The sequence below is a fragment of the Mus caroli genome, unplaced genomic scaffold (assembly GCF_978045245.1).
Source record: "Mus caroli unplaced genomic scaffold, Mus_caroli_1 scaffold_14, whole genome shotgun sequence".
NCBI classification, from domain to species: domain Eukaryota; kingdom Metazoa; phylum Chordata; class Mammalia; order Rodentia; family Muridae; genus Mus; species Mus caroli.
Window position 1 is genome coordinate 99,015,347 of NW_028227269.1, and position 16,049 is coordinate 99,031,395.

General features: G+C 50.7%; 1 protein-coding gene across 1 annotated transcript in view; it reads right to left on the reverse strand.

Annotated features, from left to right (window-relative positions):
* The window catches only part of Ccdc88c (coiled-coil and HOOK domain protein 88C), a 121,616-nt gene that overhangs the window by 37,286 nt on the left and 68,281 nt on the right, over positions 1-16,049 (reverse strand). Inside the window, exons 11-14 of the mRNA XM_021178770.3 lie at positions 8,138-8,284; positions 7,381-7,525; positions 1,654-1,838; positions 205-342 (exon numbers count right to left, since the gene is read on the reverse strand). Of these exons, the coding sequence (XP_021034429.1) occupies positions 205-342; positions 1,654-1,838; positions 7,381-7,525; positions 8,138-8,284 (615 nt within the window). The remainder of the gene's footprint in view (positions 1-204; positions 343-1,653; positions 1,839-7,380; positions 7,526-8,137; positions 8,285-16,049) is intronic.

Here is a 16,049-nt window from a genome sequence, read left to right on the forward strand (position 1 = left end):
TACAAGTTCCTGCTTCCCCAACATCCCTCAATGATAGGCTGTTGTTACCCATAAGGTGCAACCTTTCTTCCTCCATATTGCAGTCGTGGTGTTTGTCACAGCCAGAACAATCAGAACTGTCTGGGGACATTACCCAGTAACATAGCCACCTTCCTCAGCTCCTCATCTGGCATGTGTGAGTGCAACGGGGATGGCTGTGCCTACCTGCTTGGCCCTGTCCGCCTTCAGGGCCTCCATGCCGCTCTGCAGCTGTTCCTTCTCTCGGATCAGCTCCTCACTCAGCGTCTCCAGGTCTTGGTTACTCTGCTTTTCTCTCTCCAGCTGCGTTTGTAACTTTTCAATCTGCAGATGTAAAGATCCAGCCTGTGATGGTCAGTCTTAACAAGATGAGCTGTGTTCAGACAGACAGACAGACAGACCCTTCTCTGCCCAGGTTATTAATAATACAGGCCCTTGAGGGGACAAAAGAGGTACCAGTGTCCCTCTGCAGCAATGTATTCCTTCCCTCAGTCATTGGCCTGCCATGACCTGTACTTTCTGTCTGGGGTAAGAGAAGTCACAGGGCAGCAGCCTGCCCGTGTCTGCCCCAGGCTACCCAGGGTGCTGCACATCCAATCTACTCTAGGTCTTGCTTTTTTCCCCCCTTGACGTCCTCCACTTCTGCTCAGGGTCAGACCACATACCCAAAGCACCTAGTGCCACGTTCCCGACAAGGACTGTAGAGTTCCCTTCCCCTTCCTTATGCTTGGCGACCTTGTGCAGCTGCTCAGGTCCTGTCACCCTCCAGGTAAACCCATCATCAATCAAGCCTTGTCCCTTCTGCCCACTCTACTCCCTCCTACCATCCACTGCGGCTGCCCTAGGCCAGAATGTATTGTCCTGTCTGGACAATTTCCCTCCTATCACCGCCTACCAACACCAGGCTCTGATGGGGGAACCCACCAGTGCCCAAGCTTCCTAGAACATGAGTTTCCTACATAAGAGTTCTCCATATCTTCATTTGTATATAGAGAATAGGCTACAGGGCAGAGGTGACCCACACTGTCCCTAGCCCAGCAAAAAGATACCCCAGGCTTTCCTGCCTGAGAACCCATGGAGTTGGAGGGTCCTTTCTTCAATGTCAGCTCTTTTTCATATTATACAAGACTGGGCGCCCACTTATAAAGACATTCCCTGCCTTATGACCACAGAAATCTAAGAGAACAAATCATGTGGTCACTTTTCCCATTTTTGCTTTGCTCCAAAAGACAAAGCATGAGATAGGAGTGTCTCCTGCTGTCCTCTAAAGGCAGAACACTCCCGTGACAGAGGAGCTGTCACACCACACTGAGTGCTTAAAGGGGGGTAAGTGGTGAGCAGGTAAATGCAGCCAGATGGGTCCCTGAGATCCTTTCCACAGCAGGAAATGTGCACCATGCCCCACGCAGAGGAGAGAAAGCAGCAGAGGTGGGATTCCTGGGGCCTGGTTTCTCCTGGCTTGTCCTCCAACCCCCACTGCCCCAGGAGCCTTATATGGGACTGAGGAGCATGTCAGGAGAATACAGACGTGAGACACGGGTCCCACAGGAGAATCTCCTCAGAGTCTGGCGGCAGACATGTTAAGGGCCCTCCTCAGAGTCTGGCGGCAGATATGTTAAGGGCCCTGAAGGTCACCTTCTTGCTAAGCTGCTGGTTCTCCTTCTCCAGCTCCCCATACTTGAGGCTGCTCTCCTCCAGCGCCAGCGACGTGTCCCGCAGACCCTGGATGGTGCTCTGGAGGCTTTGGTTCTCCTTCTCCAGCTTCAGGATGCGGCTGGAGGCACACTCATTCAGCTCAAACACGAAGGATTTCCTGGAGGCTGGAGGGCCGAGTCTGTTAGGGTCTAGCATTTTGGGAACCCTGCTTCCACCTTCTGACATAAGCTGAACCTGAGAGCTAGGCTTCCCTTCTTGTTTTCCATTCTCATCCCAATAGGACTGCTGCTTCAGCACCCAACAGTGAGGTCCCCTGCTGGCAGAATTGGGACCCACTCAATCTAGAACTTAAGGAGAAACCAGATTACCTTGTGGGAGCCAACTGTGGGACCTGGGTCACTACACTGCTCACCTGACTGACTCAAGGGCCACAGACATTTTCTCTGCTCACTATAGGAGCAGTGGGCAGCTACGCTGCTCGGCAGAGAGGGCAAAGTGATCAGGTGACTGAGGGCAAAGAAAAGCTGGGCATGGATATACACACACCCACACACACACACACACACCCCCACACACACCCATTGTTGGACAGTCTGGGTTAAAACCTTGACATTAGAGATTTCTTCCAACTTCACAATTATGTTGAAGGGAAGTCAGACCATACATGCCGGCTGCTTTAGACTTCTCAGTGAGACCAGAGAAAGCTCAATCCTTTTACAGTGGCTTTTAAACAACCCAGCACTTTCTTGGGAGTCAAGCACTAGACTTTTCCTCCTAGGAGCAGATGCAAGGCTTCAGGCAAGCCACAGAACCTGCTTCGGGTTAAGTCACAGAGCTTCTCAAGAGGAACTTGTAGGCCTGACACACCCTAAGGAAACAGTCAGGGCTCTTCCTCAGTCCCCAGTCTGCCCAGAGATGTACACTGTTGCTCTGTATTGTAACCCTAAGTACGGCCCTCCTCCCCTCCCCCCAGATCTGATTGCCTCAGGGACAAAGAAATCCTCACAGAACCATGTGGTGCTATGTGACCTTGTTCCTTAAACTATTCGTTAAATAAAGATGCCTATAGCCTATAGCGGGCAGAAGAGAAGTAGGTGGCATAAGAGAGGTAGGTGGAGCTTTGGTTGCCAGACTTGGGGTCTGAGGCAAAGACCATGAGGAGGAGAGGAGAGGAGAGCTGAGAGCGAAGAGAGAGAAGATGCCATGGGTAAGGGGCTGTGAGAATTGGCCATGAGGACTGGCCAGTTGGAGTACGAGCAGCCCAGATGGAAAGTGGCAAGTTTTATCTCAGGGTTATTGACAGGGAAGTAGACAAAATAGCATAGAGGGTGGATACCCGCCCAGCTCTAGTGCTGTTAAGGCTTCTTATAAAATAAAGGTTTTGTGTCTTTTATTTGGAACTAAATGATCAAAGGTGGGGTAGAAACCCCGATTAATGTTCATTACAACCCTGTGCTGCAGATGGTCTGTCTGTCTGTCCTCTCCTGATGCCAATGCATCACCCAGGGGCTCTGACAGGGTACTGAGCTCCACAGCAGAGGCATCCACGCATGTTCAAATGCTATGTGTGATGCATGTGTCTGGATCCTTGGGCAGCTACAAGGACTGAGGAGTGTGTCCTCTGCAGTGATATCATCTATCAGAGCAACAGTACAGACCCGACAGGCTAGACTATCCGAAAGCCACAACGGAAATACTGTGTGTGTGGGGGGGGGGGCATGACAACAACGTAGTATGTCCAATTCTAGCATCAACAGAAGATGCTGCAGAGATGCTGCAGAGGCCTCCTCTCAGAGCAACAGTACAGACCCGACAGGCTAGACTATCCTAAAGCCACAACGGAAATAGTGTGTGTGTGGGGGGGGGGGGCATGACAACAACGTAGTATGTCCAATTCTAGCATCAACAGAAGATGCTGCAGAGATGCTGCAGAGGCCTCCTCTCAGAGCAACAGTACAGACCCGACAGGCTAGACTATCCTAAAGCCACAACGGAAATAGTGTGTGTGTGGGGGGGGCATGACAACAACGTAGTATGTCCAATTCTAGCATCAACAGAAGATGCTGCAGAGATGCTGCAGAGGCCTCCTCTCAGAGCAACAGTACAGACCCGACAGGCTAGACTATCCTAAAGCCACAACGGAAATAGTGTGTGTGTGGGGGGGGCATGACAACAACGTAGTATGTCCAATTCTAGCATCAACAGAAGATGCTGCAGAGATGCTGCAGAGGCCTCCTCTCAGAGCAACAGTACAGACCCGACAGGCTAGACTATCCTAAAGCCACAACGGAAATAGTGTGTGTGGGGGGGGGCCATGACAACAACGTAGTATGTCCAATTCTAGCATCAACAGAAGATGCTGCAGAGATGCTGCAGAGGCCTCCTCTCAGAGCAACAGTACAGACCCGACAGGCTAGACTATCCTAAAGCCACAACGGAAATAGTGTGTGTGTGTGGGGGGGCATGACAACAACGTAGTATGTCCAATTCTAGCATCAACAGAAGATGCTGCAGAGATGCTGCAGAGGCCTCCTCTCAGAGCAACAGTACAGACCCGACAGGCTAGACTATCCTAAAGCCACAACGGAAATAGTGTGTGTGTGTGGGGGGGGCATGACAACAACGTAGTATGTCCAATTCTAGCATCAACAGAAGATGCTGCAGAGATGCTGCAGAGGCCTCCTCTCAGTTAGCTAAAGAAAGTAACCTAGCCATAATGGATCCTGAAGAAGAACCTACAACCACACTTTACTAAACCAGCATGATGCCTAACTATACTCTAACGACTTATCCTGTAGAGGACTCACCCCATCTCCTTGCAACAGAGATTATTATAGGAAACCTCAACCAATCAAATTCGGAGAACAAATGATCAGGTGGTGCCCAGGCCCAGGCCTAGTTGCCACATTTACAATATAAATCCTGCAGAAGAGGGGGTGAGAAGACTGGTTGCAGGAGCCAGGAGTAAAAGTCTTAGAAATGTCACAGAAGCTACACCGTGAAGCCGCACCACGGCTGCCTAAACAAGACCTGAACAGGACAACACCAGCAGCCAAGCTAACATGCAAGCGGGAAATGGCATGCATGGGACCTCAACCTAGACAAAGAACTCCAGGCAACCAAGGGAGCTGAGAGCAGGAGAAACAGCCGTCTCCAAGGAGGAACTCCGACACACACACAAACAAGCAACAGTGTGTGGACAAGGTAGAGTGCGCTTATATATTCAGCTCTGTGTGTGAGTGTGTGTGTAAAACAACAGTTAAAGAAAGAGGCCATAAATTTGAAAGAAAGCAAGGGGATGCATAAGAAGAGTTGGAGAGAGGAAACCAAAGGGGAAAACCAAAGGGAGGAAATGATCTAATTATATTTTAATTAATTAAAAAATAATAAAAAAAAAAAGAACCTAAGTATAAAGTCCCTTATCCTAAAATAAAAGTTCACTAACTCAACCTGTGGCCATTTGGACATATTTCTGCAACATATGTGTGGAGGTCATTTTGATAATGGTGAAATCTATATAAATTTACCATTTAATATGTTTGTAATACTTTAGTGTGTGTGTGTGTGTGTGTGTGTGTGTGCGCGCACACGCATGTGGACACAGAGGACACGTTGTAGGAGTTGCCTCTCTTCCTAGGCATCGAATTCAGGTTACCAGGCTTGGCAGCACACAGCTTTACCTGCTGAGCTGTCTCACTGGCCTCATGTTCGGCATTTTTAAAGGTTCACCACCATGGCACTAGGAACAGGCACTGCTTGGCCACCATCAGCACGGTCCATCTTTCTCATTCTTCCATGCCGAGACTTGGGACAGAATAATATTCACGTTCCTACAGCTTAACAACGGTACCAATAGCAAGTGGCTTGTCACTAACTAAAGCAAGCTCCACGCTGAGCACAAAGGCTTGCTCATCAGACCACCCAGCAACCAAGACTCACAACAACATAAACGAGGCCAGGTAAGGCTAGAGCCTGTCTCCTCACATGTCCACTCGGGACGATGATGCAAGCTACAGTTTAAGGGCTTGGTGTCACTCCAGGTTACTCGGCTAACAAGCACAGAAACCTGCTCTTTAGGCCAGGCCTTTCCAAGTCTTTCTGAGAGGCCATAGGCGCTGCTCAGTGGTAAGGGATGCGCTCAGTATGTTCGAGGCACTGACTTCAATCCTCCATCCAAGAAGAATAATCTGAAACATTAGAGGCAGGCACAGCTCAACCCTAGCTATTCAGGAGAATGGGGCAGGAGATCACCTGAGCCCAGGAGTTTGAAGCCAGTCTGGGCAGCAGAGTGAGTCTAACCAACACTATCATTAATAAACCACTAGCCCAGAGAGACGGCTCAGCAGTTAGGAGCACTGGCTGTTCTTGCAGAGGACCTGGGTTCAGTTCGCAACACTCACATGGCAGCTCATAGTCGTAGCTCCAGTTCCAAGGGATCCAAGACCCTCTAGACTATATACGTGGCCAAAACAAGCACACAAGTCATGTGACCAGTGAGTCAAAAGGCATGGCTGTCACACAACCTGATGACCTGGGTCTGAGGAAGAACCAATTCCCACAAATTCTCCTGACTTCCGCATACGCATACACACATAAATAAATGAAATTCTGTAACAATAATAATAGAATAAATAAAACATGTCCATGTCTGAACCTTAACGGGTTCATAAACTATACCAAGCAGTATGAACTGACCGGGCCTTTGAAGCTGGCCCTGAGGGTGTGAACTGCTTCTCCAGCCCACCAGGGGGCAGACTTGAACCTTCACAGGCGAGACAATGCTTCTCCCACCCTGTCTGTGTGGCTCCCAGTCGCCTCACTCAGCTTAGTACACAGGCACCAAAGCAGACACAACTCAGTGTCCACAGACACAAGTTAACTCAATCCTTTCAAGTTCAGAGCTGGTAAGAGCACTGGAAGAAATAACCTTGGCAGTATTCTCAGGGACCTTTTATCAGCATCTTTCAAAACCTACAATAAGCCAACCGCCCCCACCGGCTCTCTGAAGTGCTAAGTCAATACTAACTTGCCATCGGGTGCATGGGAAAGGTGAACAAGGCTATTTTCAAACACAGGAATTGGCTTATTGTTTGTTGGGCTCTGGAGCTTCCTGCTGCAGTGCTGACTGGGGTCCCCCACCCTTCCCATAACGGACACCTTATCTCAGGGTACCAGCAGAGGGCAGCAGCACTTGCCAGGAAGGAGGACTCCACCCCCCCTCCCCCACCCGCAGGGAAGATCCATAAAGAGCCTGGGACTGGGGAGCAGCAGCCGCCACTTAGCATCCCCACCAGGGAGATGGGATAAGCAGCAGCCATCCTGCCCAATTATGTAAATGAACAGCGCAAATAATGTCCGGGGTACATTTATAATAAGGATTAGTGACCACTAGGGACACTTCCTGGTGTCAGGGCTTTCTGTCATCGGCGAGCTGTGATCTGGAAGCTCCTGAGAGTGCATATGGGAAACCAAGAAATCCCAACACTTCATTTGTAGTTTACTTCCGGGCATTGGGGCTGCCAGGCCACTTATGTTTCCCCTGGGGAGAGCTATAATGAAACAGCTCCAAATGGCACTTGAGGAAATCACATTTAGTTGTGTAAATGTGGGTGGGTTGCTAGGAAGACTCAGAGCCAAAGGCTCAGCTCCAGGGTAAGCAGCAGTGGCTGAGACGGGGCTGGATCCCAGGCACCGGGCACTGCCTACCATCGGACAAGTCTGCGTTCTTGGACAGCTGCTCCAGTTCCCAGCCAAGGTGGGCCGACTCTTTCATGCTCTGCTTCTGAGCCATCTCCAGAACCATGTATTCTTCCAGCAGCTTCTCAATTTGTTTCTTGTCTGCATCCCGATCCTAGGGCCGAAAGAGGGAAAAGTGTGAGGACAGGTCTGACTGGCCTCAGACGCGCAGTATCTCCTCCCTCCTCTGCAGGTGACAGCATGCTTCCTGCCAGACAGAGAGCCATACAGAAACACCAGACTCAGGGCCCCACTGCAACTACCAGATAGTCCCATGACATTTCTACTTAGGTCAAGAAGGAAGTCCTGAGGTCTCAGTGAACACTCTCTGAACATAGGGACACAAGGACCACTGTGCTGAGACAGGCGCTCTGGTGATGGGCACTTGTTGGTTCTAAGTAGGTCTCTGCAGCCTCAAGTGCTGTGATAGGTATGGCATGCCAATGCTCAACCTGAGAGCCACTGAGGACCCCTTGAAAAGGACACACCTGTGTTTTCACCCTTGCAGAAGAGCGGTTACTTTTGCAGAGGCAACATAAAAGTCAGGTCCCACAAGTGTCAAGGACAGTTAAGTGCCCACTCAAGCCACCGAGATAGTAGGCTCTTCTTTCAGTCAACAAGCTGCAGCTGACACATCAGAAGAGCCTGCCCTTCCCCGCATGCTCCACCTCCACCGCTAGTCCCGCCCTTCCCCCAAGACCACCCATTGCACCCTGCCCGTTAATACCAGTTCCAAGTCATGGAGTTTAGATTTTAGCTGTAGGTTCTCTTTCTCCAGCTCGTGGACTTTATCACTGCGAGCCCGGGAGGCAGTCAGTTGTTCCTCCAACATGGCTTTGGTCTCGATTAAGATGATGTTGTCTTCCCTCAGCTCCTAAGGAAGAGCAAACCCAACAGGAGAGCCATCAGATAAAAGGCCAGGGTCATGACCGACTGACCACAGGACTTCTAAACAAAGCACTTTCAGGACCCTGGAGCCAAGCAGCCAGCCCAGGAACACTCGGCAGGATGCCCCGAGTCCAGTTCTTGTCACCCTCGCCTGTGCCCTGGAGGCCAGGCATGTGGGCTCTCAAAGAAAAATTCAAGACTCGAAAAAATATTCAGTGGTCCTGGGGTGTGCATCAGTGGTAAGGTGATTGCCTCCTATGCACAAGGTCCTGGGTTTGCTCCTGAGCACAGTAAACAAGGGACGGATGGCTTTGAAAAGGCGACCCTTCCTTGAGGTCTTCCACAAGCCAGATGATCCTACACTTGGACCCCAGTGGGAAAGTGGACTCTGGTGACAGTGCCTCAGTTTCCTTTAAAAGGGGGGAATGAGGTGGCTGAGAGTCCACAGAGGGGAGGGAACCCAGGACTAAGGCAGATCCTCTCAAGTCAGGATTTATGCCAGATAAGGAAGTCTTTACAATGGCCATGTCCCAGCACAGCAGGGCAGATATGAACCCCACAGTCAGGTGTATCAGAGACTGTGGCTTCTGCTAGCAGCACAGAAAGAGGCCAGCCTGTGTGCCATGCCTGTCAGACCTTGTCTGAGCTTCTCAAATCCCACGAGTCCTTCCCAGCAATGCTTAGTATCCTGGGTGTATTGAGGTATGTGTGTGTTTGTGTGTTTGTGTGTGTGTGTGTGTGTGTGTGTGTGTCCAGGATGGACAGACAGACTTGGAACTGCCACCTTCCTTGGTGGGAAAGATCCCCAAGACTTGTCCCACTCACGGACTGCAACAAGGACCACGGCTGGAGCTTCCGCTTTCCCACCAAGGCTCACTCTCCCACACAGGCCTGGATCCAAGCTTCCTGGTACAGGGAAGCGCTCACAGACATGGGCTTCATCAAAGCTGGCCCTGTGGAAGCAGCTCACTGACTCTCGGGTCTCCCATGAGCCTCGAGAGACTCCGTCTTCAAAGACCACAGCACTATGGCTGGTCTGGCCTTACCTACTCCTCACAGCATCCTTTGTGGGGGAGGCAGATCAGGGTCAGTGCCCCCTACATATAACGGACCAGCTTAAGTACAGTAAGGAATGTGCCCAAAGTCACGGACCTGCTGAGGGTTAAGGCTGAGGTTCTCTCTCAGGATGGAGAGCTTGGATTCTGTCTTTTCTCCATAGCCCTCGGGTTAATAAGAGGCCTAGACTGCCTCTAATGACATTAAGACAGAAAAATGGGCGTGGGGTTTCCTCAAATCAGCAAGGATCCAGTTTTTTTTTTGTGGTCATTTATCTACCCTGTATCTAATAAGGTCTACCCACCAGCAATTCCAGCCTCTTGCTCCTCTTATTCAGTAAGCAACCACAGGACAGCTTCCACTCCTTAGGCATACTGTGAGCTCCTACTCAGTCTTCAAAACCCATCCTGAATGACTCCCTCTGGGGACTTGGTCGTCTCCTTTGACCTGTTCACTAGATCAAGTCAGGTATTTCTGGATTTCTATCCTTCCCTGCTCCTTGCCCTATGGTAATGGTGGCTGCCCTGTCTCCACCCTTGGAACTCTTTGGGACAGGACTGTTAACTTCTGTGCAAGGAGAACGTCCTGGTCCTTTAAGGACTCAGATATCCTGACAGGCAGAGACAGCACCCAACAGAATCATCTCTAAGCTCTTTCCGTACTGTGTGTTGGTGGTCTCAATGTCCACCTTATTAGATAACAGACATAACCCACCTTACCTCACACATCAACCACTTCACAAAACAGAGCAGCCCTGAAGGATGCTATGTTCAAGTTCTAGCAGACTAAAAGTTCTACTAGTGGTCTGCAGGGTTGAGAGGGCTGACTCCATTGCTCTGGGCAGCTGTCTGAGGCTGGCATATCTATCTGCCCCAACCAGAAGGCAGTTACCAAGCCCAACCCCACCCAGTCAACAGCTGGGGTGTTTATACAGCCAGAGGTTAGACTGGAGGACCTATTCCCAAGTAACTTGAGAGTCCTCTTCTGATCTCCACTGTAACTTGAGAGAGAGAGAGATGCAGGGAGCTAGTGGGCCACAAGCTCTAGCTGTATGGCCTCTCAGGCTGGATAACGCTACCTCACTGAAAATGTGGGTTAACAACGTGTGTGCAACTCTCAGCATGCATTGGCTGGAATCGCCAGCTGGCCAGGCACAAACACTTCACACCCGCGAGGAACAAAGTTCATCCCAAGAATCATCCATAAAACAGCTCCCTTATCAACAAAGTGTTTTTGCAAGGGCTTCGGGGTGTTGCTGAGCAGCGAATGCTTACATCAAGGCCTGAGTTCTGGCCCTAACACTGGAAAAACAAAAGCAAAGAACAACAACAAAATAACTGGTTTCCAGGAGTACCTCTTGACCCCCCCCCCACCCCCCGCATAAACAGCAAACACCAGAGGGGGTGTGCAGTCAAATAAATAGTCTCCTTCCCAGTAAGCTTGGGATCACAACACACAATGGCTCCTAGTGCCCACTGCAACAGAAAATCCAGGGGTGTTGGGGGAAGCAAGAGCTGGGCCACTGGGGCCATAGCAACAGGCCTCTCACTCCTTCCTGCCCTGGCTCCAGAAAGGACAATTGCCTCACGCCATGCCTCACTTGTAAGTTCCAGTGCCACCCGAGAGTAAAGGGCAGGGTGCACTCCACCCTCAAGGCCTGCCTGTCTGTCTGCCTGAAACATGACTTGACCTGAAGAAATGCAGGGCCAGATCAGAAACCAAAGAGCCCCTCTGTCCTGTTCCAACTTGACAGATCTCATCACAGTCCCCAGAAGCAACAGGGCTGAAGTCCCAAGGCAGAACAGAAGACTGCCCACTCAGCACCTGAGTCCCCCTCAGCGAGCCCCCTGGAATTTTACATTCCTCACTTGAGACATGATGCTTAGCTGTGCATGAACTGTGGGAGGCTGGGGTCCCTCCACAAGCACCCCCCAGTTCTCCTGTAGCACACTAGCCCCTTTTCCCCTTATGGTCAAGGCTCTCCTCACTCTCTGGCAGCTGGGCAGGGCTCTGGAGACCGCCAGACACATTCCGATTCCAGACCACTTGCTTAGCAACTGTGATGCCTTTTCTTATTCGAAGAAAGGAGGCTGCTACCCTCACAGGGTCACTGTGGGGGGCCTAGAGCTAAACAGAGTTTGGGCTCTACAGCTACTACTGCCCACCTAAAGGCTTCACTGTGTTCCTGTTCTGTAAAGGACCAGAGAGCAATGCTCTCTGTTGGAGGTAGGGATGAGGCATCATGTTCCAATAAAACTTCACCCATATAAGCCAATGGTGGGCTGGATTTAATCTAGAGACTACAGTTAACTGGCTTCAGAGTAGAGAAGCTCACTGGCACAGAGGCACAGTACGACACAAACTATCTTCCCAGGCTCACAGTCTGGTCAGGAAACAGACAGAAATATACATCACAGTGATACTGTACTTGACACACTACCCCGAACCCTGAAAGAGGAGGCAGGCAGAGGTCTGGGGCACAGGGTGTGGGGTGCATCACTGAGTGCCAGACAAGGGGAGAGCATCACGTCACCCCAACGATGGAGGGGTATTGGACCACTGGAGAAGGCCAGGGAAGCGAACACCACAGCCAGCTTAGACTCAGGGAGGGCGTCTGTGCTGGAGTAACCAGAGCAAGCCAGCAGGAGACAGCAGAGAGTAATGCCCAGGCAGCATGCCAGGAGGTGGAGGCCTGAGCTTACAGGAGGGTTAGCCTGGGAGCCTGACCCACATGGGGAGGGGCTGGGGGAGGTGAGGAGACAACAGGGAGGTGAACTGTGCTTGGGCTTAAGTACCAAGAGCAAGGAAACAACTGGGCTCCACAGTGACCACAGGCTGCTATGGAAGGCAGACAACGATTCTGGACACATTAACTAAGACTGCAATGGGATGCAGCTCTGAGAGGGGTCCAACGCCCAAGGAAGGCACTGGGCACTTATCATCAGTGAGCCCCAAGCATCACCCACCGAAGGTTAACAAGCACATCCAGGAACCTCACGGTACAGGATAGCGAGTCCGCCCGGAGTCACCACAGAGTCTCTATCCTTTCCTGACCCTGGGACCCATTGCTGTTATCTTAGGGGTGTGATCTTGGAATGGGGGGTGTTAGGTACGAAACACGATGGGACTGATCACTAACCTGGTTCCTAAGACCGGGGCTAAGACCGGGGCCTTGCCAGCGACCCACCCATCTCTCTGGCTGCCTCTTCCCTGCAGGACCTGTTCCAGAAGCGTTTTATCTCCATTCAGGGGTTCCCTACAGAGAAAGGCTGGCTAGGATAAGCTCGCTGTAGGCATGCCTCTGTGCCTGGGAGGCCAGGGCAGGACACGCCCCTCCTTTCCTAACAGGACAAGACTTGCCCCACATTTGGCAGGATAGCATACTGCTGTGTCTCAGCCCCTCTGATTAGCCTGAAACTAGCACTTCTTAGGAAGCTGTTCGTCTGCACACTACAGGGGGGACCATTGCCACTATGCCCGGGAGGCACCCAGCATCCTGGCCTCTGCCTTTAGCCTTAGAAAGCCAATCGCAACGTTTTCAAAGGGAAGTCACTCGGGCTGGCTGTGCGCCCACTCCTCAGTTCCTCCTGTCTCTGGGTGGTTACCCTGCTCCCTGCTAATCAGTTTCAACCCTTCTGAGAACTGGACCAGGAGCCAGGGGAAAGCTGTTGGAGTTTAAAAACAAACTGTAAATCTGTGGTCCACATTTGACTAAGGAAAGCTTCCTGTGCACCCAAGCTCTTCCTTTATCTTCTCCTCCCACCTGGCACTGCCACACTCTTCCTCTGGGGCTCCGAACTGGTGCGTTCCAGGTCAGACAGAATGTCTGTGTCACCCCGCCCCAGCACGGTTACTCAGAAGTGTCACACATGTGGCTGGCTGACTGGAAGCTATAGCCAGATTGTATCTCTTACCTGAACCCTATGCTGCTTGGGTGAGCCCTGTAACTCGGCTTCCTCTAGTCCCAGGGAGCATGAACCATAAGCCTCTCTCCCCCGCACTCTCCTCTGCCTGGTGGTAGTCTCTTTCACGTCATGCTGTGCTTCCCAAGCATCTTGTCTGGGAGCTTGTGAGGTAGAATCCCCACGAGGGCTGGAAGCCCACACAGACAGAACCCAGCCTCTGACCACCGACAGGTACTGAGTTCTGTAGTGCTCACTTGTGGAGGTGAGCACCGTGCATCCAAGAGCCTCAGTCGACAAGTATGTGTGGTAGTGCGAACCTGAAATTAACCTGGAAGCCTCACCCATCCAAGGAACAGGTTAACTCTCAAGAATGCTGGGTGTTACAATTCTTTCTTGAAAAAAACAAAACAAACAAAAAAACCAAAGCCTCGTGGGAAAGTACCGTGGCCTGTGGGTTTGTTTTTAAAAGTGCCTGCAAAATGTGTCTTGAGGTCACTTAATTGGGAATTCCAGGGAATTGTCCTGACGAGAGCCCACTGTGGTCAGTATTTAATAAAACTTGCTTCAAGTTTGGCTCAAAATGGTGGAATTGGTTTTTCTCTCATGAATGAATCTGTAACCCTAACACTAACCCTGATTAATAGCAGCGTGTAATCCTAACATCTCAGGAGGCTGAGACAGAAGGATCCAGTCCAGGCTACACTTGTAAAACCCTGCTTGAAACTGGCGAGGGTGCACCAGCACAGGCGTGCAGAGGCACCATCTACCGAAACACAGCCTTCTGAGGCTGTTCCTCAGGGACCCAGGAAGACAAGAATTCAAATTCACTCACACACATTCTGTGTGTGTGTGTGTGTGTGTGTGTGTGTGTGTGTGTGTGTGTTGGGCAGTGCAAACCCATTTGTCTACAAGGCCAGAGATGGTGCTAAGGAACTTCTCCACTCCTTTCTACTTTATTTAAAAGGCTCACTGACTAGACAGACTCGCCGGCCAGCCAGCCCCAGGGATCTCCTCCTAGACCTAGCCCAAAGCACCGGGACTGCGGAGCATTGTGAGCTCAGGCCCTCCCGATTACGTAGCTAGACTACTGAGCCATCACCAACTCTCACCTTTTGTGCATGTCTTTTTTATACATATGGGTGTTTTGCCTCATGTGTACCTGCGCTTCCTGTGCATGACGCCCAGAGTGTCCAGAAGAGGGCACGGGATCCTCTGGGACTGGGGTTAAGATAGTTGTGATGTGGGTGCTAGGAATCAAACCTAGGACCTGAAGAGAAGCCCGGGCTCTTAACCACCTGGAAGGTGTGGTTATAACAGATCTCAAGGCTGATTCAGACTACAGCTTGAGAAATGAACAGCTGAGATTCAGGGAAGAAAGGTGCTTCATAGCTTCAAACCTCCCACTGAACCTGGAGGTTTCTCTAACCAACAAACCCCGTCATTGCTCGTGTCTGCATTCCTCGCCCATCACTGGGCTTAAAGGCCAGAGGTCACATTATGCGGGCACTGGGGATCTGAACCTGGACAGCAGCTGTCCTCACTCAACGATGGTCTCAGACTCGGCTGTCTATGTAGTTCCTCTTTTTAATTGTTTGACACAAGGTCTTGTATACAGGCTGGCCTCACACTTACTGTGCAGCCAGGAATGACTCCTGATCCTCCTGCCCCTCCTCCCAAGTGACGAGGTTGCGGGTATGTGCCCCCCCCCGCCCCGCCCACAACCAGTATGTGACCCCCCATGGGTATGTACACCCGCACAGGCATGTACTGCCACACCCACTCAGCTTGCCCTGTCTCTTCTACCACTAATATTAGGTTATAAAAAAATATAGAATGTACTGAAAAGTCAAAATCACAATGGTCTACACCTCTACACACATCTCCCAGATTCTACGATGAACATTTCAGCATACTTACTTCACCTCATGACTAAGCACCTACCCTCCGCTCTAACCCCTCATTGTTACCTCTGGACGCTACGCCTTGCACTCGCGCCTTCTCTAACGCTAGGACTCCCACGGGTCAGCTGCAATCTACACACTCTCCACAACATTGGTTTAATGGCTTAGAAGCAATTCTTACTTCTCCCTGGAGAACTACTAGTTACTGATGGATACCAGGGAGGAGAGCCCATGCCTTAGCTGTGTGCTCCATGGTAGGCCAACCAGCTGCAGTGGCCAGTTCCACACTCACGGTCACGCAGGCAGCCTTGGCTAAACTCTGTGGTCCCAAAATAAAGCAAGGTAACATGAGCATGGAAGAGGGACTTGTTGGGAAGGCCGGCTGGTGTGTGAGTAACATGCATTGCATGCATGGTTAAAATAGGAGAAAATCAATTTAGTTAATAAAAAAAAAATGATTCTTAAGGAACTCATGGGGAAAATGTATTATTACAACTGTTGGGAAAATGCATTATCACAATACTTTCAAAAATTCTGATTTTTACATTAAGTTAGATATAATTAATTAAAAATAAACTCAGACCCATCAAAATCAACTGTGCATTAACTGTGCACTGGGCCCCTGACAAGAAGACACTCAACACGAAGAGGTGCTTACAGGCTCAGGCCCAGCCCTCTGATGGTAGAACGATTATCCTAATCTCTATAGGCACAGACAATACCAGGATCTTCAGGCAAAGCAAGCTACCCAAGCTCTCTGGGCTGCACTTGAAGTTAGTGGCAACTTACTCCCCTTGAATGAAGACTGTGTGCTCAGGCCAGTGGTGGCTGCAGACAACCTGTATCTACAAGATGCGCAGCAGTCACCAGATCTACAATGCAGTGCCAA